Source organism: Copadichromis virginalis, linkage group LG8 (genome assembly GCF_057382275.1).
Source record: "Copadichromis virginalis isolate Kocher_CV1m ecotype Utaka linkage group LG8, C_Virginalis_male_GT1.1, whole genome shotgun sequence".
NCBI lineage: Eukaryota > Metazoa > Chordata > Actinopteri > Cichliformes > Cichlidae > Copadichromis > Copadichromis virginalis.
In genome coordinates this window covers 28,494,513-28,522,372 of record NC_140625.1, presented here as the reverse complement: position 1 = coordinate 28,522,372, position 27,860 = coordinate 28,494,513, and the positions used below count along the sequence as shown (strand labels likewise).

At 44.7% G+C, this 27,860-nt stretch overlaps 1 protein-coding gene across 4 annotated transcripts; it reads right to left on the bottom strand.

The window, feature by feature from the left end:
• Nucleotides 1-55: 55 nt before the first annotated feature.
• On the bottom strand, nt 56-27,542 carry grnb (granulin b). Of its 4 annotated transcripts, none has more exons than XM_085466959.1 (17): nt 27,446-27,542; nt 27,063-27,138; nt 23,918-24,058; nt 21,944-22,069; nt 21,210-21,323; nt 19,872-20,013; nt 19,626-19,753; nt 19,308-19,437; nt 19,133-19,224; nt 18,368-18,512; nt 17,883-17,989; nt 17,479-17,715; nt 16,766-17,002; nt 3,245-3,499; nt 2,932-3,165; nt 2,324-2,572; nt 56-2,055 (listed from the first exon to the last, which is right to left on the bottom strand). In XM_085466959.1, the coding sequence occupies exons 2-17, from the start codon at nt 27,063-27,065 to the stop codon at nt 1,909-1,911; spliced, it is 2,487 nt and encodes an 828-aa protein (XP_085323085.1). In that variant the 5' UTR covers nt 27,066-27,138; nt 27,446-27,542; the 3' UTR covers nt 56-1,908. The 4 variants fall into 4 exon arrangements, with proteins under 4 accessions (XP_085323085.1, XP_085323086.1, XP_085323087.1 ...); XM_085466960.1 differs by having other exon boundaries at nt 17,883-17,980; XM_085466961.1 differs by lacking the exon at nt 17,479-17,715.
• Between the last annotated feature and the right edge of the window lie 318 nt (nt 27,543-27,860).

The following is a 27,860-nucleotide window of genomic DNA, read 5'->3' as shown; positions in this document are numbered from 1 at the left end:
TGAGTGACACCTGCACACATTTTAACAAAACAACACCACAAACAAGCAAAGGAAATCAGCGAAATGAACTTTTATTTTCAGATTGAGCCAATCTGTAAACCACTTTACATGACAGTTATTTAAAAGTCATTGAAATTACTTAAGTTTAAGAGATCGTTCAGCTTTTTAGGAACTCCTGAATCTACAAACTCAAACATATTACCAACTGTGACACTGACCAAGTCTCAATTCACAAATAACTCCAAAAGATTCTCCTGAGCGCCTGTGTTACGTTTCTATGAAGACAAAGATGCAAATCAATGTTACAACTGCACAAAACAAAAGACTTTCCAAAGGATACAAGTAACTCCTACTGAAGAAGGCACAAACTGCTCGATGCTCGTTCGTGTCCCGTCAGCTTCCAAATGAGGAAAGAAATGTTTTTTTAATTATTGTTGTTTATTTATTTTTTTATTAATGGTGCTGCTTGTTGGCGGCAACATTAAAAACAGCAACAAGCAGCCAAGTTGTGGCGAAAGCGTGAAATGGTTATGAAAACCTGATTAAAAACTGGCTCAGCCATGAAACGTTCCGATAAATCCTTCGTTTCTGGAAGTGAAATGTCTAAAGTTTTCCTCTCACCTTTACAGACGCCTACATTTCAGTTTGCATGTACAACAATAAATGTTTGACATTCTTAAGAGTCAGTGAAACATCGAGTCTCCAGACACCAAAACCACTTTACCATAAAGTAAATGTGCCCACAATCACAGCAGCTCTAATCGGACAGCTCGATTTCATCCTCTAAGCCTGAAACAGTCAAATTAACAACTGCATTAATAAATTCAGAAACACTGGAAACAATTCCAAAGGCTACCTGTTAGTTTGTCCAGATTTGTGGTTTTTCCACTGTTAAAGTGGTTAATTTGCAACTTTGCCATTTTAATGAATAAACCATCAGGAAAGATGATACAGTTCTGCTGACTTAACAAAAACTGCCTTTTAGAGAAGACACGTGGTTCAAGTCAGATTATTTAGGAAATGTTGCTCACAAAAAGGCAGTTTGTACATTCATGATTCTCTTCCAGAGAGTAGACCAGCTCTGTGCACTCATGTTTAAACACTAATGATCAGGGAGTTTCTTTCATGAAAGTATCAACAAATGTCATCAAAATATGCATAAGATTTGTTACACAAACTCAAAGGAACTGCCAACCTTGGTACAAAAACATGCTCCTCTATCTTAAAGGTTGAAGAGCGCATTCTCCACCCGCTGCACCCACCTGTTGTTTAAAGTTTTGGGCAGCCAATCAGAAGATACGTAGAGCTAAAGGAGTGAAGCAGCCAATTTCAGACAGAATGAACTGAGAGCAGGTGTCAAGCTCCCTGTATGGGTTCATTATTTTAAGTTCACTCATGCTAAGCTACTCTGTCTGAAGAAGAAAGGGGGAGAAAAAATATCAGCAGAAACAATAGACTTTCAAAAGAGACGAATTCACTGAAGTTTATTTTGAAATGGGGTTTGTTACCTATAAGAAAACTTCAGATCTGACATTAACAGATAACACCGCAGGTTGAAACGGACGCACTGTAAAGCTGTCCTGGAACCTAGATGTAGAGTGGTTCTGAAGGAGTGCAATAAATATTTTCAACCAGAATGCAGGCTAGGTTTCACCTGCTTCCCCCTTGAAAACTACTTCAACTTCACTAAAATTCCTTCATTGGCAAAAAGCAATTAAACAAATGTTTTTCCTGCATATGTGGACCAAATCCCCCCCAACCACACAAAACTCAAAAATACGCAAGAGTGCAAAAAACTCAGTGAATGCACCTCCACGAAATGAAACGGGAAGAAGCCCTTCTTGTCCACAGACAACACCAGTAGATGACATAACGGAAAGATTGAGATCATCATTGCACTTCAGTGGATTAGAGTCCGTGGTGGACAGTGTCTCTCTTTCGGTCCCCAAACCACGAGTCCCAGGTCAGCTGGGTCTGCAAGGTGCAGCCTCCGGCCTTGAGGTCGCACGAGTACCCGGCAGGACAGCAGTGCTTCGAGTCAAAGCAGCAGACGGCCTGAGAACAGACACAGCGTGTTCAGCACCGAATCAATCGGCAAGGCTCAAACTTATTTTATTCTAAACAAACATATGAGCTGAATGAATTCAGCAACAATAAAAGTCGATTATCAAAGATGAGTAGTAGCACAGCAACATATAGTATACCTGCTAAGTTTTAACATAAACATTCCAAAATCGAGCCTAGAACAAGGACCATCCAAAGTCACGGCTGGAAGAATGACTTCAAATGTAAATGAGTGGGAGGGACTGACAGGTGAACGTACCCTGGGGGAGGGGCAGCAGCTCCACTCCGTGGCGGAGATCTTACAGCAGGTGTCTCGTTTGGAGCAGCGAAACTCGCCCCTGCCATCACACGCCACATCCTCCTCGTCCTCCTTCACAGACTGTAGCACTTCGATCTGAGGGATGGTGCTGAGGTGGTGGTAGTGTCGTTGCTTCTCGCATGTTCCTGTCTGCATGTTGCAGGTGTAGCCCTGAGGGCAGCAGTGCTCGTGGTCAGTGCAGCAAACAGCCTGAGAAGAGACCACGATGCCAGATATTAACATGTTACAGCCACGAGTGAAGCATTTCAGTGATTCCTATTAAGCTTTTCCCTATATACACTATTGAACACTCCAAAAATATGGTCTAAATGGCAATTGTATTTCCTGCTGTAAGCACCAAATTTGTTTAAACAGGAAAGAAAGCCAGTTTTACATCACTATTGAAACTGCTGTCTGATTCATTTTAGTCTGTTGTGAAACCAAATGATATTCTACATCAGCAAGACACTGCAGAAATGTCACAGATCAGTTTGTGATCTTATCAAATGAGCACCTTTGTGGAAAACTCGAGGATTTAATGACAGTCTGAACATCACTGATGCACAAACCTTGAACAGCGGGCAGCTGCCCCACTTTCCGGTCTTCAGCTTACAGCAGGTCGTCCCTGAAGCGCAGCTGCTCTTGTTGTCACATTTAACGTCGATCACGGCGCCCGGCTCTGTTACAGCGCTCACTTTGGCGAACCACGGTATAACATGGGAACCTCTGGAGCAGGAGAAGTGGTGGGGCTCACAGGTGTGTCCGCTGGGGCAGCAATGGTTTCCATCTTTGCAGCAGACAGCCTGACGGGCAACACGGGTAACTGACACTCTCCCATTTAAAAAGAATTAATAATTTAAAAAAGGGAGGGGTTAAACTCACGTTCGGCAGAGGGCAGCAGCCCCATTTGTGTTCCTTTTCCATGAAGCAGCAGGTCGTGTCTCTGGGACAGCTGGTCTGGGTGTCGCACATGTTCTGAGTTGGATGGGAAACAGTCTGGCCGAGCTCCTCCTGCAGGGCTGGGATCTTCTGCAGCCAGGCCACACTGAGGCCACCGGGTTTGTCACAGGTGCCCTCTGCCACATTGCACTTGTAGCCTTTGGGGCAGCAGTGCTCGTGATCGTTGCAGCACACAGCCTGGAACGAAACAAGGAACGAGTTCTACATCACAGACTGAAATCCTTCAAAACATCACAGGCTGCTCTTCTGTTGATGAAACAGCTGAAAAGTTATCCTCATTTTATTTGACACCATATGATCCACCTCTAGTCAGCTTCAAAACACCAACTAATTGTCTACTATTAAGAGTTCTGTTGTTAAACCACTGGTTCCAGGTGTAAATCTCAGTGTTTCCTGTTACATCTTCCCAAAAGAGAAGGAGTATTTTGGATGATTTAACACATCTATACATTTAAATTCAGACTTTTGAATTTCGATCAGTTTGTCTTTGCCTCTGAAAAATCCACTCAGGTATAACAGCTGTCTCAAAGTACAGAAAATCTCTACAGTCACATGAGGGAGAACAGGGTTGAGAGCATAGGTTGACCAAAATTACTGAAACTGTGCAATGAAGTCACTGAAACAGCCACTTTGACGGGCCCATGCCCGATCACCCGGTCAGCTGCCATGTGACTGAAACAGCAATAAGGATCAAGTTAGTCTGATACCGGTCTGTGACTGAATGGGGGTCATGTAGACAATTGCACTCAGAAGAGAAAAAAAAAAAAAAAAAAAAAAAAAAAAAAACCCTTTAAAAACAAAGTTGCTGCAGGATGGAAACTTAACTGCAACGTTACAATGTAGCGCTTGGCAACATCCCATTTTTATGGATTAACAACAAAACAACTGGCTGTTAACCAGTTAAGTTGATTCCTGTGAACAAACAAAGATGAGATGTGGTCAGCCTTCAACTGAGACCAGTTGCCTATTGGAGGGCAGCCCATGTAGTCAGCTTATGGCCGGGTTGTCGTCCAAAGGTTGAGCATTTTTCAGGCTGGTCAACACATCTAATTGCCAACAGTTACAGACCAAATAAAGATTCAATCAGAATCAGAATGGGTTTATTGCCAGATGTTGAGGTTTACAACATTAGGAAATTGCTGCGGTGCTTCAGTGCAGACAATAAGAATTAAAGTGCTATGTAGAAAGAAAGATATGTGCATGAGATATATACATGAGAATAAGAATTATGAGTGCTACGTAGAAAGATATATACATGAGTGCAGGTGGTGATCAGTGCCAGACATGAAATGATGCAGTGACACAGCGTAGGGTCATGTGTTAGTGGCGGGGACAGTCATATGGTTATTGTTCATGTGTCCAACAGCAGAGGGGAAGAAACTGTTCTTGTGGCGAGAGGTTCTGGTGCAAATGGACCGGAGCCTCCTGCCTGAGGGGAGCAGGTCAAACAGACTGTGTCCAGGGTGAGAAGGGTCAGCTGAGATCCGGGCTGCACGCCGCAGTGTCCTGGAGGTGTACAGGTCCTGCAGAGATGGGAGTCTGCAGCCAATCACCTTCTCAGCAGAGCGCACAACACGCTGCAGTCTCTGTTTGTCCCTGACAGTGGCTCCAGCGTACCACACGGTGATGGAGGAGGTGAGGATGGACTCGATGATTGCAGTGTAGAATTGCATCATCGTCCGTGTTGGCAGGTTGAATTTCTTCAGCTGCCTCAGGAAGTACATCCTCTGCTGGGCTTTCTTGATGACGGAGGTGATGGTGGGCTCCCACTTCAGGTCCTGGGTGATGGTGGTACCCAGGAAGCGGAATGAGTCCACAGAGGTGATGGGGGTGTCAGTCAGGATGATGGGGGGGGAGTGGGGCTGTGTGCTTCCTGAAGTCCACAATAAACTCCACTGTCTTCTGGGCATTCAGCACCAGGTTGTTGTGGCTGCACCAAGACACCAGACGTTCAACCTCCCTCCTGTAGGCAGACTCATCCCCGTCAGAGATGAGCCCAATGACGGTGGTGTCATCTGCGAACTTGATTAGCTTGACAGACTGGTGGGTGGAGGTGCAGCAGTTGGTGTACAGGGAGAAGAGTAGAGGAGAAAGAACACAGCCCTGAGGGGAGCCGGTGCTGATGGTCCGGGAGTCCGAGACATTCTTCCCCAGCCTCACGTGCTGCTTCCTGTCCGTCAGGAAGTCAGTGATCCACCGGCAGATGGGATCAGGCACATTCATCTGGGAGAGCTTGCCTCGGAGATGGTCTGGAAGGATGGTGTTGAAGGCAGAGCTGAAGTCCACAAACAGGATCCTGGCGTAGGTTCCTGGGGAGTCCAGATGCTGCAGGATGAAGTGTAGGGCCATGTTGATGGCGTCGTCTACAGACCTGTTGGCTCTATATGCAAACTGCAGGGGGTCCAGGAGGGGGGCCGTGAGGGTCTTGAGATGGGAGAGGACTAGGCGCTCAAATGACTTCATGACCACAGATGTCAGAGCCACGGGTCTGTAGTCATTTAGTCCAGTGATCCTAGGTTTCTTGGGGACAGGGATTATGGTAGAGGACTTGAAGCAGGCAGGCACATGACATGCCTGCAGTGAGGAGTTGAAGATGCCAGAAAACACTGGGGCCAGCTCGTTTGCACAGTGTCTGAGGGTGGCAGGAGACACACCGTCTGGGCCGGGAGCTTTCCGAGCATTCAGACTCCTAAACTGCTTCCTCACATCTGCTTCATGAATATGAAGAGTTGTGGTCGGAGGAGGTGGTGTGAAATCCTCTTTTGTGTGGGGTGAGGGGGCGGGTGTTGCAGGTGAACAGTTTGAAGGTGGTGATGGCTCTATGGAGGGGGGAGAGGTGGGGGAATGAGTGTCCAAAGTGCCTCTATTGTTGGGGTCGTTGGAGGTGTGAAGGCTGCCTGATGGCTCGTCAAAACGACAGTAGAAGTCGTTAAGGGTGTTGGCTAAGAGCAAGTCATCAGTGGAGTGGGGGGTTTTAGGCTTGTAGTTTGTAATATTCCTAAAACCTTTCCACACAGAGGCCGAGTCATTCTCTGAGATCTGCTGCTGCATCTTCTCAGAGTGCTGATGTTTGGCAATGTCCACTTCCTTAGTGAACCTGTACTTGGCCTCTCTGTAGCAGTCCCTGTCTCCGCTTCTGAACGCCTTACTCTTTTCCAGCCACAGCTTTTTGAGTTTAGGAGTAAACCAGGGTTTGTCATTGTTATAACTCACCCTGGTGCGTGATGGCACAATGCTGTCCTCACAGAAGTGGATATAGGAGGTGACAGTGTCCGTAAACTCGTCCAAGCTGTTAGAAGCAGCCTTCATTGTGTCCCAGTCTGTGGTCTCCAAACACGTGCGAAGCTCCTCCACAGCCTCGTTGCTCCACAGTTTTTTGGTCCTCACGACAGGTTTGGAGAGCTTCAGCCTCTGTCTGTACGCGGGGATTAGGTGGATCATGACGTGATCAGAAAGTCCGAGTGAAGCGCGCGGCACCGCGCGATAGGCCTCGCTGATCGTGCTGTAGCAGTGGTCCAATGTCCTCTCCTCTCTGGTCGGGCATTTAATATACTGCTTGTATTTCGGAAGCTCATGGCTCAGATTGGCTTTGTTAAAGTCCCCAAGAGCAATGATGAGAGAGTCCGGGTATGTCCGCTCCATGTGGAGAATCTGCTCTGCGAGTGCGCACTGAGCTGCTTGCGCATCCGCGTCTGGCGGGATGTAAACAGCGGCCAGGATGAATGAAGCAAACTCCCGCGGAGAATAAAACGGTTTGCAGTGAATGAAAAGATATTCCAGAGAGGGAGAGCAGTGCTGAGCAATCACTGTTACATCTGTGCACCAGCCACTATTGATGTAGAAGCAGACACCTCCACCTTTGGTTTTACCGGAGAGAGCGGCCTGCCGGTCCGCGCGCAGCAGATGAAAGCCCTCCAGCTTGAGCGCGCAGTCCGGGATGTCCTCACTGAGCCACGACTCCGTAAAACATAAGACACAGGAGGAGGCAAAGTCTCTGTTCATGCTTCTCATCAGGGCCAGTTCGTCTATCTTATTCCAGAGTGAGCGTACATTAGAAAGGAAGATCCCAGGAAGGGCCGTTCTCAGTCCGCGTTTCCTCAAACGCACGAGTACGCCGGCTCGCTTACCTCTCTTTCGACGTCTCACTTTCCTGATCAGAGTCAGCAGTAAATCTGCCGCAGATGCGACAAATATTGGAAATAAATCCACAGGCGTTGTAGTCCTGCAGTTAAGGAGCTCAAAATGAAATACAAAGACTACTTGTCAATATTGAGTATGTTTCCCTGATTGCCATAAGTCCCCATGACAGAACTGCATGGAGGTTGTTTTGAACAGAGTGTAACACTAACAGTGTGAGGATTCATTATAATTACTAACTGCATGGAGTGTGATTATTGTTGAAAATGAATAAGAAAATCAAAAACGATAAAAACCCTTTCTCTTGGAGGTCACATCCCCTCCAGGGAGTTATGGGAGAAATATGGCTTTGGGACCTTTTTTAGTATTGGTGACAGTGCTGGAACTTTCAATGAGTCTGCCTTATGGCCTGGGGGGAATAAAGACATTGGGGGACGGTTTTATGATTGACAACATATGGAAGAAGGTACAAGACGCACCCAAGAAGAAGAGGAGTATGCTGGAGAGAAGGAGAAGAGCGGAGTAAGTGGAGATGGGATGTTTCAGTAATTCCTAGGACCGTGCACCAAAGTTTGAATTAAAAAACATCTAAGCTATAGTTTCCTAACACCTAACCAGCCTGTGCCAGGAATTTGTATCTGACATCCATCCACGATTCCTAAAAGGACCTCTTAGTAAACAGACTGATTACTCCTTGAAATATAAAACAGCATCTCCTTGGGACAAATGGAGATTACTGAGTTTATTGAATTGTTTTTCTCAAAAAGATTTAATAATCTGAATTTAACAATTTCTTTTTTTTTGTATCTTCATTGTGTATAACCTGTGGGATGATCCTACCCAGGCCACTGGATCCTAAACCTAACCATTTTGCCTTAAGAAAGTGTCCCTAGAATGTGGATAATTTGGAGGATGGTCTTAACTAGACACATGGCCCTAAACCTAACCACTTTGGCTTGGCAGATACTATTAGAACTGGAGAATTAAAAGGGAAGATGACCCTGCCCAGGCCGCATGACCCTAAATTTAACATCTTGGGGGAAATATTAACAGTTGGTAACTGCATTTGGGAAACTTAAACCTTATAGTGGGGAGTGAATATCTAAAAATGCCAAGCATTTGGGTTGAGGTGGCCATGAAATAAGAATTAATTTGCCCTCTTATTTATGTTGAGGCCTCCGCTGACCGACTGGACCTTTTACCTGATTTCGTTATAGTGATGTCTTCCCCCCATCATCTATTGGGGAGTATAATGGCTGTCCTAGTGCAATAGGAAAAGCAGCCCTTCAAGTTGTGGTTTTCGTTGATTATTTGTTCAATTACTCTTAAAAAGCCATTCTTAATATAGGGTTCTTATTATTATGGGTTGCCTTACATAGCCTTTTTAGTTTTGGAATGAAGGTGAATATGGGTTGATTGTTTATTTAGTTTTTGTAGATTTTTTTATGTATTTTCTTTTTCCTTTCTTTCCCTGTTTTCACGTTCCTGCTCCGGATGTTACCCGTTGTCGGGTTCTCCCCCTGGTCCGCGACAGCCCTAAGACTCCCTCCGGACCCCACTCCCTTACCTAGTTTTTTTATTATATTTTCCCTCTCCATCCCCAATTGATTTATATTTGTCTTAACTTTAGCTCTGTTTTTTTTCCCCATCCCTCTTGCTTTTCAGAGATATTTTTTTTTTTGTGTTCACCTTCTTTCTTACAAAATAATGTCTTTTATTTATTTAAAAAAAAAAAAAAAAAAAAAAAAAAAAAAAACACCCAGCACGCCCCTGCGGGCGGTTTATCCTTCAAGCTCGGGTCCTCTACCAGAGGCCTGGGAGCTTGAGGGTCCTGCGCAGTATCTTAGCTGTTCCCAGGACTGCGCTCTTCTGGACAGAGATCTCCGATGTTGTTCCCGGGATCTGCTGGAGCCACTCGCCTAGCTTGGGAGTCACCGCACCTAGTGCTCCGATTACCACGGGGACCACCGTTACCTTCACCCTCCACATCCTCTCGAGCTCTTCTCTGAGCCCTTGGTATTTCTCCAGCTTCTCGTGTTCCTTCTTCCTGATATTGCTGTCATTCGGAACCGCTACATCGATCACTACGGCCGTCTTCTTCTGTTTGTCTACCACCACTATGTCCGGTTGGTTAGCCGCCACCACCATTTTGTCCGTCTGTATCTGGAAGTCCCACAGGATCTTAGCTCGGTCATTCTCCACCACCCTTGGGGGCATCTCCCATTTTGACCTCGGGACTTCCAGGTTATACTCGGCACAGATGTTCCTGTACACTATGCCGGCCACTTGGTTATGGCGTTCCATGTATGCCTTGCCTGCTAGCATCTTGCACCCTGCTGTTATGTGCTGGATTGTCTCTGGGGCATCTTTACACAGCCTGCACCTGGGGTCTTGCCTGGTGTGATAGACCCCAGCCTCTATGGATCTTGTGCTCAGAGCTTGTTCTTGTGCTGCCATGATTAGTGCCTCTGTGCTGTCTTTCAGTCCAGCTTTGTCCAGCCACTGGTAGGATTTCTGGATATCAGCCACCTCCTCTATCTGCCGGTGGTACATACCGTGCAGGGGCCTGTCCTTCCATGATGGTTCCTCGTCTCCCTCCTCTTTCTTGGGTTTCTGCTGCCTGAGGTATTCACTGAGCACTCGGTCAGTTGGGGCCATCTTCCTAATGTATTCTTGGATGTTCGTTGTCTCATCCTGGACTGTGGTGCTGACACTCACCAGTCCCCGGCCCCCTTCCTTCCGCTTAGCGTACAGCCTCAGGGTGCTGGATTTGGGGTGAAACCCTCCATGCATGGTAAGGAGCTTTCTTGTCTTTATGTCAGTGGCTTCTATCTCCTCCTTTGGCCAGCCTATTACCCCAGCAGGGTACCTGATCACGGGCAGGGCGTACGTGTTGATGGCCCGGATCTTGTTCTTACCATTCAGCTGACTCCTCAGGACTTGCCTGACCCTCTGCAGGTACTTGGTGGTTGCAGCTTTTCTAGCGGCCTCTTCATGGTTCCCATTCGCCTGTGGAATCCCCAAGTACTTGTAACTGTCCTCTATGTCTGCAATGTTGCCTTCTGGTAGTTCAATCCCCTCAGTTCTGACTACCTTCCCTCTCTTTGTTACCATCCGACTACACTTCTCCAGTCCGAACGACATTCCAATGTCATTGCTGTATAGCCTGGTAGTGTGGATCAGTGAATCGATGTCTCGTTCACTCTTGGCATACAGCTTGATGTCATCCATGTACAGGAGGTGGCTGACAACTGCTCCGTTCTGTAGTCGGTATCCGTAGCCAGTCTTGTTAATGATCTCACTGAGGGGGTTCAGGCCTATGCAGAACAGCAGTGGGGACAGAGCATCTCCTTGATAGATCCCGCACTTGATGGTGACTTGTGCTATGGGCTTGGAGTTGGCCTCTAGTGTTGTACGCCACATCCCCATTGAGTTCCTGATGAAGGCTCTTAGGGTCCCATTGATCTTGTACAGTTCTAGGCATTCCAGTATCCAGCTGTGGGGCATTGAGTCATAGGCCTTCTTGTAATCAATCCAGGCAGTGCACAGGTTGGTCAGTCTGGTCTTGCAGTCTCGGCTGATTGTTCTGTCTACCAGTAGCTGGTGTTTTGCGCCTCTGGTATTCTTGCCAATTCCTTTCTGTGTCCCGCTCATGTATTGACCCATGTGCCTGTTCATCTTAGCCGATATGATGCCTGACAGGAGCTTCCATGTAGTACTGAGGCAGGTTATTGGTCGGTAGTTGGAGGGGACCGGTCCCTTCTTGGGGTCCTTGGGGATCAGGACCGTCCGGCCTTCAGTTAGCCATTCCGGGTGTCTCTCGTTAACTAGCAGCTGGTTCATTTGTGCTGCCAGACGCTCGTGGAGTGCAGTCAGCTTCTTCAGCCAGTAGGCGTGAACCATGTCGGGCCCTGGTGCTGTCCAACTCTTCATACTGGAGACCCTTTCTTGGATATCTGCCACTGTGATGGTTACTGGACCCTGTTCAGGGAGGTCGCTGTGGTCAGCCCTCAGATCCTCTAGCCACTGAGCATTGCCGTTATGGGTTGCATCCTTCTCCCATATGCTCTTCCAGTATTGCTCCGTCTCCAGCCTTGGTGGTGCTGTTCTCTTATTGTTCCCTTGCCACTGAGAGTACACCTTTGCTGGTTCTGTGGAGAACAGCTGGTTTATTCTCCTGCCTTCTATCTCTCTGGTGTACCTCCTCAAGCGGCTGGCCAAGGCTGTGAGTCTTTGCTTGGCAGTTTCCAAGGCCTCAGGTATGGACAGCTTGCTGTATTTCTTAGGCACCTTATTTGTCGCACCTTTCTGCAACTCCGTTAGTTGGCTAACCTCCCTCCGTGCTACTTTGATCTTGCCCTCTAGCCTCCTTCTCCATGGAGGGTACTGCCCCTTGTGGCTGTTCAACTTGTAGCCAAGCATCTCACTGATCACTGCTGCCGTATTGTAGATCAGCTTGTTAGTGTCGGTAACCGTGGTTGTAGGTATTGTCCGTAGTGCTGCATTAACATCATCTAGCAGACCTTCTGAGGGTACTTCACGTAATCTTGGTAACCGGCTACGGGGGATCCAGGTTTCAAGCTTGGCCATGATCCTATTTTTCAGGTCAGTTCCTCTCGCACTCAACGATCCTTGTCCTATCGCACTTGGGGCTATGTACCCAATCTCAGGTGGGGGTGATGATATCTCCCCCCTGACCTGGCGTCCTGACTCCTCCTTGCCGTAGCATTTGTGTTGTACCTCGTCAATCTCTAGCTGTGAGAGCAGTCCCTTCTTTCGAATGTTGGAACACTGAGCTACTAGTTGTTTCGCCGTCATTGTGGATGTTGGGTATCGAAGAATCCATAGGTCCCTCATCCTATTCATGTAGCCCCTTCCGCCGGGGTTACTTGCGTAGTAGCATTCCAACAACGCCCTGTTTTCGTCCCTTGCCCACCGATGCCTTCTTGTTCCAGTAGCCCACTTTTCGTCAGGGTGCCCTGGTTCCTCAACACCTGACGCGGACCTTGTTGATCCGGGCGACGTCCGAGCCGGCATGCCTTCATATTTATCTGTCTCGCTCATGTCTGCGGTAGGCTTGCTTAGCATAGGGGGTCTAGCCTTAGGACCCTTACTGGATACAGACGCCCCAGGCAGGAATCGAACTTGCGATCCTCTGTTCCAAAGGCGTGTAGTTTAACCACTACGCTATCCAGCTGATTGATTGATATATACACATATACATATATATACACATATACACACACACACACACACACACACACACACACATACACATATTTTATTAAACCATCCTCAGCAGGATGATGTTTTAATCATAAAGATTATAAATAATAATTTTATGGTTTTGAATGGTATTATCATGGGTTTTATTTTTATCTTTTACAAATTTCTATGGTTATTTTTATTCTTTCTTATAGGGGCCCAGGACTTGGGCATCTCCCAGGAAATGTGTTTAAATGCCTCGCTCCTTCCGGACACCTAGTAGCATGTATCCCTCTGAAGAAGCGGTAACTCCGCGAAACGTCAGGGACGCTAGACCAAATTTGTTGGAAGAAAGGCGACTTTTTTAGCCCTTCCAGAGATGGGCGACAAGTAACTTTGTTTAGCCCAGTCACATGAAAGACTATTTTAATTGACGAACTTTTTTTACAACTGTAAAGTGGGGAGTTTTTATTCACCTGTAGCGAATTGACCGTGAACTCTAAACGGGAAGTGAGAGGTGGCGTTGGATCTGAGCGAGGCATCGGTGTGTGCACCTAAACCCTCTTGTTTTTTGAGTCTCAACCGACCAACAGACACTGACGCGGGGACGCCCGTGATCGGTGGGACTACTATATTGTTCGGGTCCAGGATGGAAGCACACCGGTTGGAAACGCCACGACTGCAAGAAAACGACATGCAGGATGGCGGATGGACGTTTCCACGCCACCAGCGAAAAGCACGGAGGAGACAGAGATCACTGAGCCTGAATCGAGTGGTCCAACAAACACAAAGAAACTCAGGTGAGCTCCCCACTGACAAATATAAGGTACAAAACAATAACTTTGAAACCTTAGGTGAAAGTTCGTCTGGTGGTGGTCTGGCTACGCATGCTGGGGGTCGGGAGGGGACGAGGCACGGGGAGGGATGGGGTCGCCCGAACATGAGACGTGTTAGACAACAAGGAGGACAAGATGCTCCCGCACCAAAGCGTGCACTTGATGCTGACACAAGGAAGAGTGCGAAGAATATATTTAAATTAATACAGACTGTACACCATAAAAGTGTGATTGAAGAAGCACGCGACACGGGCTTATACCCCAGGGGTATGATAAAACAGGTGTCCAGGCTCTCTAGTTTTATAAAACCGGCTGCGCCCACAGAACAAGTTAGGAGGCAACTTGAGCAAAACACAGACTCTTGGATGTCCAAAAATCTAGATATTCTTTATGATCATTATGCCACTGTTATTGAATCTTTAAAAGGAACTAGAAAGACTGAGGTGTCATTTCAGGTGGCAAAGACGTGGGCTTTTAAAAGATACGGGGCTCGCTTACGAGTTTCTACAATGTCAACAGTTGAAACTCTGCTTAAATCGTCAGGGGAAGAGGGTGGAGGGAGGGCCCGCTCGGAGGCCGGCCACACACGGGAACAGAACACAGTACAGAGGGGGGGGAAGATCGGGGGTAATGCCGATTGATTTGAGAGATGATAATGAATTTCCACCCTTACCTACAGTGGTGAAAAACCAGACTGCTAGTAGCAGTAATACACAAAATGTTTCCCATCAGAAAAACCTATCGTTGGGGAAAAGGAAAACTATTTTAGAGGAGCTGAATGAGCTTCAGACTGTTAATGCCCGTGCGCCGGCCACCTCGGGAGCCCTCCCGAGGGTAATTGTAGAAAAGGGGAGAAATGTAGATGGGGGGAAGACGGGAGAGGGTGGGAGTAGGGTGGAGGCAACAGCCAGAGTTAGATCAAATGTTGTGGTAGATTTGGATGAAGCTGATGACATTCTGCCTGCCTCTTTGTGCTCCCCCCCTGTGTGTCCTAGAAATACTGTGCGCCGCGACTTGCTCTTAACGGCCGCGAACAGGTTGCCATCTGAGCCCGCCACCCCTCCAGTTTCTTGCTCCACGTCTCGCGCAGGAGACCGGACAAATGGTCCGGACCCTATAATGAAACAACAAAAGCGAGTAAAAATCCAAACCTCTGCTGAAACAGGTGACAAGGTAGTGGGTGAAATGACGATTGAGGCCCTGCAACAGCAGGAGCCAGCGGGAAACCTGAGCAGTGACTCATTGGACCGCGCTGATCCCCACTATTTTAATATTGAGAGTAATTTTCACCTGAGCGAGGAGGATAATGAGAGCAATGGCTCGGCGGCAGAGTTTAAAACCGTGTGGCAAATAAAGCAGAGGGAGTCTCACAGCGGGCGCGGGCTTACAGGAAAGGGAGAGCCGGTCGGGGCGGGGGCGGAGACGAGGGGCGCAGAGGGGGGTTACCATACACCTACTTACCATCGGGCGAGGCCTAGTAGGAAATTACAGGATTGGAGAATCAAAGTTGATAAACCGGTAGTTTTCTTGGGGGACTCCAATCTAAATAGAATACCCCCCTTCGAGAATGATCAGATTCAGGTGGAGAGCTACCCGGGTGCGAACTTTTACCATTTCTTCAACCTGTTGGAAATGACGCCGGTGTGTGAAAATACGGAAATGGTGATCTTGTCTGTAGGCCTTAATAATAAGGATCAGGACCCTCAGAAGACCTCAATTAAACAACTACGCAAGGTGGTGAATGGGGCGAAAGCCGTGTTTCCGAATGCGGACATTTTTGTAGCCCACATCCACTTTTCCAGATCACTATCCAAACTCCAACAGTCAAATCTCACTATGATCAATAACTTCATCAGTACACATTATAATTATTTACCGTGCATACCTCAACAACACTTCCATACCATAGCTGATGGCATTCATTGGACGAGTGAGACTGCTAAAAGTATCTTTGACAGCTGGTGTGAAGGCCTGCGACTCAGCGTGGGTCTTACGATGTAGTATTGTGGTTTAATGTATGTGGGGGGAATTTGGGCCTGTTTGGGAGCGCGCTTGCAGCAACACCGGTATGCCATACGGGCGGATCAGCTGCGCTCCACAGTGGCCACTCACTTCAGGGAACGCACAGAGGAGGCCCTGAGTATCGTGAGCCTGCAGGCCAACCCGGGCTGGTCGGTCGGTCAGCGGAGTAGGATGGAGAGAGTTTGATGCCAGGATGTTATTGTCATCTTTAAATATTTCTTTTGTGGGTGTAGAATTTTTATTACATTTGGTATTTCTTTGATGTTGTCAACACTAAGTATATGCAGTATATGGTCCAGAATAATCAATCAAGACCCCAATGTCGGAGGGAGGGAGAGTTTTTAGAATATAATTATAGGTCAGGCTTTGAGAGTGTGGTGAGAAATAAAGAAAGTTTCAAAAGAAAAAATGGTCTGGAAACCTGTTGTTTGCTTCATAACAGAAATTCTGTGAACAGATCATAATTATATTTCTAAGCAAACTGTCACCGAAAAAAAAAAAAAAAAAAATGAAGTTTCCCTGAGTTACAAGCAGGCTGCTGTCCTGTTCCATTTTGTGTTTAAACTAGTGTGAATGAGACATTACTGAAATGCACTCAGAGCCACAGCTGATTTCTTATTTTCCATCCTCAGACTTGGGTTTGATTGACATTTTCTAATCATCACACGTCTTAAGCTGGACTGTAATCACTGTTCACATTGGATCTAGGATTACCTGGGGACCTCTAATGAATTTAATTCAGGATTAGGAGGGGCGTGCATGTGTTTAAATCACATAAGGTCCCCTGGTACTACTAATCCTGTGCAAATAGGGCTTAACAGATGAGTATGAACTTTCAAGACCTGGAAGCTGGAATCTACAAGCCTACTACTACTACTACAGTAAACAAATAACCACCCAGAAATAGGTCATGACCTAAAGATGAGCCACTTATGCACCATGAAAGCACTCCTGGGATCACACAGGAATTAGGAGATGATGCCAGACAAAAAAAAAAAAAAAAAAAAAAAAAAAAGAGAAATTACAGAGGCTCGGTGGTTAATGTTAACCAAATCATTACAATTTCTGTCGTGTTTGAATGTGCTGTGGATAAAAATAATTCAAGTATCAGTAAGAAAAATTAGAACAGGATGTCAGAAATAACCACAGCTGACACCAAGAACAAACAAACCCTTGGCTATTTGCACATCAAAGTTAAATCTGGCCAGCACATATGATCAGGAGGCAGAAAGGAGATGTTGACCTGTGGTAAAGGGCAGCAGGCCCACTGTCCGGAGTTCATTTTACAGCAGGTGGAGCCCCACGGACATCTGGTCTTCTCATCGCATTTCTCATCCTCCACCTCCAAGGTCAGAGCTGCTACCTTTGTCAGCCAGGAGACGGGCGGAGAGAAGCCCCGAGGGTCATCGCAAGTTTCGGCTGCCAGGTTACAAATGGTGCCGTGGGGGCAGCAGTGCAGGTGGTCCTCACAGCACACAGCCTGCAGGTACACACAATACAGACCAGAGGAGTGTTACACCGAACTACTAGAAAGCCATGTAAGCCAATTGATTTTTTTTTTTTAATTTACAAATGTAAACTCTTAAGATCATAAATCTCCTGTGTGAGCGTCCTGGGCAGCATTAATTTAGCACATCTTTCCAAAGGCGGTGATCGGTACCCGCTCCCTCATCGAGTCTGCTTGTTTAACACACACCAATTTGCTCTGAGTCTTTGAAATAAATTGGCATGTTTGTTTACGAATTAGCTCATTGTTACTAGCTCACCCGCTGACCTGCGCCACTGTTCGCCCACTCACATCAGCATGAGTTTGCCCTCCTCAGAAAAATCTGGCTCAGTTCTCTGTTGATGGTTTGAGCCTGATGTACTTGTGGTTACAGGATTTTCATGAGCTCAGCATTTTGAATACTAGAGACAAGACAGAAGAAAGCAGTCCTCACTTCAGCCCCGGATTACCTGACGCAGCGGACAGCAGGCCCAACCGCCACTCGCAGTCTTGCAGCAGGTGGATTTCCCAGGACATGTCGTTGATTTGTCGCACCTGTTGTTACCGTCTTCCAGTAAAGGAAATACCGGCACGTGTCCAAGCATGGGAGTCACGGCGTTACCTGTGGAGTCGTCGCACGTGGAGCTTTTCAGGTTACAAATGGTGCTGTGGGGGCAGCAGTGCAGGTGGTCCTCACAGCACACAGCCTTCAGGGATGAGGAACAACCCAGACTTAGAGTCTGCAAATGAACTACTACATTACCTAAAGGAGAGTCCATTAATAAGCTCTACTCGTGTTTATTAATGGACAATAACTCACATGAGTTACAGTCTCCCTGTCGGAGAGGAGAACAGGTCATTAAAGGAAAAGTACCTGTGGTAACGGACAGCAGGCCCAGTCTCCTTTCAGTGTTTTACAGCAGGTGCTTCCGTCAGCACAGGCCACAGAGTCGTTGCAGGGGATGGAATGGACTGAAAGGTCTGCAGAACAATAAAAATCACCACCACAGAAGCTAACATTTTTAGATTCCTGTAACACTGCTTGACTCAATGAAACGTTTTGAGGGAAACCCCCCCCACAATGCAGCACAACCAGATATACATTTCACACATTCTTCTTCCTCCTTGTCAAATTTTGGCACAAAGAAACCCAATCACTGACAAGATGAAAACAGATGGAGAAAAGCTTCTTCCCACTCCACTCAAAACGTTAAAGTTGACGAATTTCAGTCAAACAGATTAAGGCAACATTACTGAAGATATTAATAAAACATTTGTATTAAAACATGTTTTTCTCTGAAACACATTAAATATTTAGAGTTTGATCACAGAAGATGTGACGATGGCCGTCTCACTCACCTTTTCTCTGGACTTTAAGGAGCTCGGTTGCAGCTTCTGCCAGTGTCATGGTGGGGTTTCTCTGGGTAGACTCACAGGTCCTGTGGTACAGGTCGCACTCTGAGCCTGCAGGGCAGCAGTGGATGCGATCTGAACAACAGATGGCCTGAAAGAAGTAGTAAATCTTTGCAATCAATGATTGTGTGAAAGTGAGAACTCAACCTCATCAAATACTGCATTTCCTCCCCCGAGCTGCTCTCCTGGGCCTTTACTGCAACTACCTTCATTTATGAGTCTTTGTGCTTTCAGTAACTGAAAAGCTTTTGAGCAGAGCTCAGGTGAAGGACGTACACTGAAGAATATCCCTGCCTCGATTTTGCAGTGTTTTTGGCTAATTATCCATTCATTTTGAAGCACTGTGCAGCTTATTCTGGTTTTTCAGTCTAATGATTACTTCATTCATTGCAATGTTGTAGCGTTTCTTTCAACCTCGTATTGACTTTCAGAGGAAAACTACCAAAAGGAAGTCTTAACACTTTGAATCAACTCTCCATAAGTATTTCAAATTCATAAATGAAAGGAAATTCCAACAGGGACTCATTACATTTGAGCAAAAGCAGCCTTCAGTTTGTTAGATATGCCACTTATTTGATATCTAAAAAGACTAAACACCTGATAAAATATTAAAAAGCTTCACAATGACCTTTAGCTAGTAAGAGTCGGTCTCTCTGCAACTTCCTGTTCATCTAAACTGACCCCATCGCTCAGTGACTTCATACTACTTACACTGGGCATCGGGCAGCAGCCGTAGGTGTCGTTGATCATCTTGCAGCATGTGGTGTGATCAGGACAAAATGACTTCTTGTCTGGACAACTGACTGAGGGGATGACAGAAGTGACACGGGATCCATCAATAAAATCCTATTCAATGTTTGTTTTTTAATTTAAAGATAAGACTTACTGTCACTGGCTACAGCAGGGATCTTCTTCATCAGGGGCATGACGGTCTCGCCACGCCTACACCGTGAATGCTTCAGGTCACACTCCATGTTGGCAGGGCAACAGTGAAGGTGATCCTCACAGCATGTGGCCTGCATGAGATTCAAACACAGGATGTTTTAGCCTTATTAGGAACCCTCGTGTCAATGTTTTCTTCCAATCAGTACAGTAAGAATCAAACAGCTTTAATTCAGCAACATAAAAATATGGAAAATGCTGGAAACTGTTGGAATACTTTAATTCAAATCACTTGTACTACATCTACAGCATTTATATGCACCTTTGGGTATGGGCAGCAGCCGTACTCTCCGCTGGGTAGCAGACAGCATGTGAAAGCATTCGGGCAGCTGAGTTTCCCATCAGGGCACGATATTGAACTGCCAATGGAAGCTACAAAAGTAGTAAGACCTAAAGAGAAACGCAGTCTTCTGTTAACACTACAGTATCATCTGCATATAAATTTAGAAACGTAAGTGAATACATGATCATCACATTTCACTGTTTATTTATATGATGTAATCCCCACCTGGGTTATTCCCTCTCCTTCTAGCAGGTAGTTTGGCCAGCAGAGGGAAAGACTCCAGCGAGGCAGAGACGCACCGCAAGTGAGCGATATCACACTTTGTTGCCTCAGGGCAGCAGTGGCGCCTATCGTCACAACACACCGCCTGCAGAGAGAAGATCACGGGATCGTGAAGCACACCAGCACTATAGATATACAACTGGGACATGAAAAATGAACAATTGATGCACGTGAGACATTTTAATTCAGTATATAGAGTAGTTTGAATAAAACAGGCAGATGTGCCTTTCTATTAAAGCAAATGAGCACTGATTGCTGAATGTGCAGCCAACAAACACCATCTGATTCCAAGGAAATGCTGCAGCTTCAATGAGTTTTAAATACTGAAGAAATTCAAAGTGTTTCATTTGAAGCAAATAAATGTCTAAAACTGGTCATTTCACTCTGAACAGACATTTATTTTATTTTCCACCAGGAGTATACAGAGATTATAAGACTTATATTCACACAGTATTAGCCATTATCAGAATATGAAAAAGCTGAAATGTATAAAGTTTTCATTTTTGGTGTGTCTAAATCAAATCCTAAGTGTCTGACATTTTTAACACTTACTTTAGATTCTGACATTTCTATAGTTTTAGCTGCTTTCAGGATCGATCAAGTTCTCCCCTCTTTGCCTTTGCTGGCAGCTGCAGAGTGCTGACATCAGCAGCTATGAGTGATTCAGCAAAAGGTCAGACTCACTAATTTTGACTTCAGAAAATGTGCAGTCTGTGGCAGACGTGCAGTGTCATTCTGTGTTGCCAGCCAATTTGTTCATGAAGCAACTTCAGAACCACACAACCACCCCTCAATGAGTGTTGAGGCAACATGATTGAAGACATTGGCAAATAGACGCAACACAGACAACCACAAGTCCAATGACACTTTGTTTGTTTTTTTAATATAAAATGAATGATCACCGCTAAGGATTTAAAACAGAGTCATCACTAAATGAAGTGTCAGGAATTTGTGGTAGTAGAAGGGTTGCAAATAAACTTAAAGATTCTTAAAGCTGTTGCATTTTCTAAGCCTGTGCATCCTTTACATCATCTATAAACATGGTCTGAAACCATTTCAATGTGTGTGTGAAACTTGAGGCAAACTGAAGTGCGTATTAAACATACAGTGTTGGTGAAGAAATACATCACATTTCATTTTAAACAGCTACAAACTTTCATAGGCAGCCTGTCAAGAACTCATGCAAGAAACAGCTGATCATTTTTTGGTGTGAGAAACCTGGGGCTTGTGTGAGTCAGTGATTTTAGGCAAAGAGATGGCGTTTGTGCTTATGTGTGTCACCTTGGCTAAGGGGCAGCAGCCCCAGGAGCTGTCAGGAAGCTGGCAGCAAGTCGTGTCATCCGGACACTCAGACACCTGGTCCGGACAAACGACTGCCTTCACCGTCTCCTCGAGCTGAAGCAATCACATCACAGCCAACGCATACAAATGCAAGGACGCCACATGGTCAAACAAACAAAAGGCTTAAAAACACTCAAATATGAACAGTTCAAGGAATCAATAATCAATTAAAACACACTGAAAATCACTCCAGCCACAGCGTAATATACATATATAAAATATAGATTTTCCTTGCAAGACAAGAGAACAAACAACTGCTGGAGAGATTAAGTCCGTGGAAACATCTTGGCGCTGCACCAAGAGAGATCAGGTAGCCTGTGTGGGGGAGGTCGAAGCATCTGTGCTTGTAGTGCCATCGTGAAACCAACACTATTGCACCTCTCAATACTCTGCACGTTTCAAAAACATTCCCCGCACCTCTTCAAACACCTTATTTACCCATGAGTGTTGTTCTTTTAAGTCATTTGTTTTTGGGGTGGGAGGAACGTACAAAGCAGATCAGACAATTCCATTATTTTAACAAATAACACCAACTGAGCAAACGTATCCAGATAACAAAACTGAGCTTGGTTCACTGGAGATTCCTTTAAGATAATCTTCCAATGGTTGTTGGTGGGGTAATCAACGTTAAGATGTCTAAAGACAGAAGCTAAGCTTTGCCCCACCCCCTTCACCTGAGGCTGGGTCGGGAGTCGGGTCATCCACGGCAGGGAAACTGTTTTATTGACGCATTTCTCATGGACCAAATCACACAGGGTGCCCTCGTAACAGCAGTGGAGGTGGTCTGAACAGCACTCTGCCTACAGAGGGATTCAAACAGAGTGTAAGAGAAACAGGTTCACTGAGAGGAAACTTAAAAATTGAAATCAATTTTAAGTGACAGCAAACTGACATTTTATTTTACAGTACTATTTTTCCCAAGCAGAACATAAATACTGAGTTTTATTAGTTTATAGTACAAAATATCCTGCAACTCTTGTACAAAAGTCATATAATATATACTGTCAATAATATGCATAATGTTCAAGGTCATTCTATGAAACTGTATGTTGACTGTTTTGTTCTATTAAACTTTCTAATACTATATTTTTAAAAGAACTCCCCTTCAGCGTGTGAGCAATATGAACAAGCTCTCAAAATTAAAACACCGTCAGGAGGAAGACGCCCCTGCACAGAGGGAAATAAAACCCCGTGTCATCCTCGATCAGTACAACGGACACTCAGTTCTCAGTGAGAGCGCTTTATGGCTGAGAAACGGCCCGAGTTTGAGCGCTAGCCTTATTCACAGCTAGCTTCTAGGAAAATTGTACTCTACAGCTTACATGCTGCAGGTTTCCAGTTTTACTCATTTACTGTGGCAGAACAAGCCAGAGTGGTGTCTGTGGGTAAAACTGCCATGTGACCCCGCCTACTGCGCCATTGAAGGCCCTCTAATGGGTTGAGGTCTGCAGCTTGACCTACTACTGTAATAACTTCAGTCTTTTCTCCCCCCCCCCATTCTGTTGTAGATTTGCTGCTGTGCTTACAATCATTGTGCTGGTGCATGATCCAGTTTGGACCACGCTTTGACCATTTGACTCTAGAGTACAACGCTGTGGCTGTGAAACAAACCCTCAGCTCTCCACCACTGTGCTGACATTTGGAATGACGTTTTAAGATTAGAGTTGATAAAGCATGTACTTGGGGCTGGAACACGTGACCCTGAACCCTCCCTTATTTATGCTGCAACAGGCCTAGGTTGCTGGGCACGTCCCATGATTGTTGATGATGTTATTAATAATCTCGGGCTTTCTTCCACAGAGCATCTTTTGTCACGTCTTCCTCCCCTTACACCCGACCGGTCGTGGCAGATTGCTGCCCCTCCCTGAGCCTGATTCCAGGAGTTTCTTTCCTGTTCAAAGGGAGTTCTCTTTCCCACTGTTGCCAAGTGCTTGTTCATCAGGGTCATCCAATTTTGGGAATTTCTTTGAATCATTGTAGGGTCTTTATCATATAATATAAAGTGCATTGAGGTGCTTTTGTCATTTGGACAGATTACATCAAACGTTATTTATACAGTGCCAAACAAACATTGTTCTGCAACTCTTGTGGAATATTCACATGCAACTCTGCAAACCTAAGCTGTGCTGCCATGACAAGGCACTTTTTCCTGACACTTGTAAACAAGTCATACCCGTTTCTTTTTTTTGTAAATTGTGCGTCACAAACTTAAACACGCTGAGGCATGTAGAGTGTGAGATGCAGATCTTGGTTTTTTCAGTTTAAGCACTGGACAGTCTGATCTCATGGTAAACGTGCCGGGACCTGAACTCCTGGGAAGACTGGCAACTGTATCCAATGTTTTCCACTTATGTAGAATGACAGACTTCAGACTGACTGGAAACTGCTTTCTAACCCTCCCTTAGATTGATGGGCAGCAACAACTGCTCCTCTGAGATCATTACTGGCATCTTCCCTCTTCAGCACTGTGTTAAACACACAAATGCTTTAGACTAGCAAACTCTTCGTCGCTCACACTCACTGATGATCGATGAATCAAGTGCATTTGGTTAGCAGTACCTGGCTGCTACCCTCGTCTTAACTTATAGAAGCACGATAGTGTACTTGATTAACATCCAGGTCAGACACAACAGTGACGGGTAACTCACACGTGGTAGCGGGCAGCATCCGTATCCCCCCTCAGTATTCTTGCAGCAGGTGTTTTTGTTCTGACATGTGTGTCCATTGGGACAGACCAGCGCCGAGCTCAGACCCAGCAGGGCCAAACACAAGAACCCCATCTGCAGAGCCTGAACACAGGGAACAGAGGACAGGGCTGTGAGCGATTAATACAAACCCTTATGGGGATTTCTGGGTTTTATTCTGGCTGTGAGTGAGGAGGGGGGAAACAAAGACAAGTATGCTTAGCAGCTGCAAAAGAATTTCAACTGAAACTGGATTTCGCCACTAAACAAACCCAGATCCTTCTGAGATTGACGTTCCCTTCATATCATAACTACTTTATGTCCTAAACAGCAGCACTATAAATGGCAAGTCATGAGTTCAAGATTCAATTATTGGCTTTTGCAAAAACTCAGACTGAAAGTGACTCATGTCTATTATTTTTAGTTGGCCGCTAGCATCATTAACGGCCTTTTAGCTCAAGCAGAAAGAACAGAATAACAGACTTAACCGACTGCTGAATATGTAATGAAAAAAGATTTAGTGCCAATTTAAGACTGATTTTCCTCTGGACTGTTGTGATACAGCAGTGACTTTTTGTCCCAGAAAAACTAAACTCATTGGACGTTCCTGCTGGCTCATGTCACAAGTTTGTGATAACATTTTAATTGCTATACATTTTACAGGCTGGATGGAAATAAATAAAAAGTTTTCCATGTTATGAAGGTGGTTCACTTCTTCCTGGAGTACATAGCCATGATGTTATTATCTGCTCCAGTGCCGGTTAGATTCCACGTTAGAGAACAGGTAAGAAATCGCCACCTACAGACCAATTAAGTCTTCAGAAAAATGGCATCACCGTTCCTGGAAGAGCTCTTGTTCATCTTGTTTGTCTTCGTTTTTCCTCAAATGAGCATCAGGAATGAAAACAGATTATTAATACCACTTTGATGATACACACTGCTAAAACACAGGTTAAGAGGAAATCACGAGAAAACACAAAACACTCTGAAATGTCTCCTAAAACTCTGGATGCTTCTGACAAGGTGGCAATTCTGGGCTGAAACCACAAATATTTCCTCAAATATAATTTAATAACAGTATGCACTGTAGACGGCAAGCAGTAGCATCTGTGGCAGGGATTTTAAACTCAGGGCAGACAGCTGCAGTTTATGGAGATGCTTTAATTTTAATACAAGTGAAAAGTTTGCCTCATGCAGCCTCTTGGAATTTAATTTTGTTAACAAGAAGCCTTTAAGTAGTCCAAACATAAACTTTAACTTTTATAAAAGCTTAGCCTTATAGAACTCCTCATTTTACATCTAATTACAGTTCAATTCAAAGATGACGCCTGAAACTGCCCAAATATGAAAATGAAGCTTGCTTTTACAGCTCTGTCACTTGAGACCAAGTTCCAACAAATACATTTTGCTGTAGTTAAGGACTTCTCATCTTTTGCAGATTCTGTACTGAGAATGAAAAAGGGATGTTCAAACTGAACACATGCAACATGTTTAAAATAGCGTTATGCGTCTGCTCAAAACGTCAATTTTCACTTTCATATTTTTGTACTAGGTTAGCGTTGGGGTGTTTCTTTGCACTTCTCACTCTGGATAGCGTCCATATCTATTACTGATGGCATTCAGCTCCACTGCCATGAGCACAGGCAAATGCAACCTTTCAAATTTTATACACCTCAATACCCATTTAGCTTCATGAGTTCCTGTTCTACTAGAATCATTGCATTCTATTATTTAAAGATCTTACATCATTGCATTTCACAGGTTTCTATTTATTCGTTTCCTTCTCTTTTCTTTAACCTAAGTAAGACACCTGGTTTGTAATAGAGACATGTTCAATTTCAAAGATCCTATAGTCCCTCTTAAGTAGCTACTAGTACTGCAAAAAAGGGGCGCAAGAATTAAAATGCAATGTTTCTAAAAGCACAAAACACAAACTGTTTCTGTGCAGTTTGTCTCTCAGCCCGATCTCCAATTAGAGAGACTGTCCAACAATAAAATATTAATGTGCAATACTCTCAGAGATCAAGAAGATGTAGAGAGAGAAAAAAAAAAGCAAACATGAGGGGAAGATTAAAGATTAGGGACTGCTCAGGATGCTGACATTTGATAAATTTCCTGGCTTATGTTAACTACGGTCATATACAGATCCACTGTCTTAATCAGAGAGCAGATCTATAAGTAACGTGCTGCTGAAACGATCTGATCAGTTCATAAGATCTTTCAGCTCTGGATTGACGTGCTGTTCATGGCATTTAGTTCAAGAGCACAAATCATTAAAGTAAATTCAAACAGGTAATCCACTTTAGTTTCACCTGCCAGATTCTAACTTTTACCAAATCGTCACACTGGCTACAAACTAGAAAGGAGTCATGATGGCTCATATAGTGGCTCAATCTCAAAATTTCTACCCAGTTTTTTTTTTTAGGTTTAGAAAAACTGTCCCAGGTCATTTTGGGAGCAGTGACCCAAAGTGTTTGTGCAGGTCAATCCTGTCACCTGAGCAGACAAGTAAAACCTCAGGCATTGCTCCAGCCCAGCATGATGTCAGTCACCTGAGACAAGGTGTGAAAGGACAGCATTCCCTCTCTAAAACTCAAGAAGCCTCTTGGATGACAAGTAAAATATCTTCAAAACCTTATGAAGTCCAGCTGCCATATATTCCAGATCTAAAGACTACCATGACCCAGATAAGTGGGAACCTACACAGACAACCTACACACGATGCCAAAGGGCAACGCCACGACACCCATTTAAATCTAACGTGGGAGGGCAATATAAACAGATCTGGTACATAGCAAATGAAAATAGATAAGAAAAGGCTGCACCAACAGGGCAATAATGGAAGGTCTAGTTTCTTTGTAAACACACGTTAAGCTCACATTTCAATAAAAGACAAACATTACTGTCAACGACTTTAAAAGAACAACTGCAACAATTCATAACGTGAAAGATTGCTAAACTTCACCTGTGCATATGTCAATATATGGTAAAGCTCGGGGATGGGGTTTAGTCGCTTTCCGCCCACTTTTTATTTATTTTTTCTTAAATATACAAACTAAACCTTTACAAAGCCAATACTGAAGCAATATATACGAAATAAAACATTTACCATGATTAGCAGGAATCCCGAGAGCAGGTAGAAAGAGTTTAATCGTTATCAGCACTGGGCACTTTTCTGCATACTCCTGAAAAACAACAGTACACTGTCAGTCGATGTTATGCTTTTAGGAAATACTGCATTATACTACAGGGGGTAAAAGGAGTGACAACGTTTAAGAAAAATAACCTGGAACTTATAAAAAATACCAGCTGAAAGGAGAGAGCTTTCTAACGCTAGCTTTTATAATAAAAATACAAGTTAGCGTAGCAGGCTATGCAGCTAAAAACAAAGCTAGCTGGTTTAAATGAAGTTAAGCGGATGTTCTCTTTTCTTTTCTTTCTTTTTTTTTTTTTTTTTTAAATCAACGTACGAAACGGAAATCATCCTCTTACCTCGCCTGAAGGGTCACATACATGTACCGTTTGATGTGGTAGTGACAACCTGCAACACCCAGAACGCACAAAGCAAACAGTCTCTGATAATACTTATATCACATGACGCCTGACACGTGACTCTACAGGCTAGCGTCTTAAAGGGCCAGTACACTGCAGCGTTCCAGGGTTAGGAAAATAAAACAACAACAACAAAATAATATAAAAATAGAATATTAAATTAACTTTTTATCTATTGCATTATTTGAATTTATGAAAACTTACGACACTGGCACAGATGTGGTAAGAATTCAAACATCACAAAGTATTGAAAGCATGTTTTCTGTAAGAGAAGGACGTTATAACTTAAAGCGGTGGGCAACGTCAAACCTACGGTTTTCGTGTTTGTGTGTGTGTGGAGAAAAACCATGGCAAA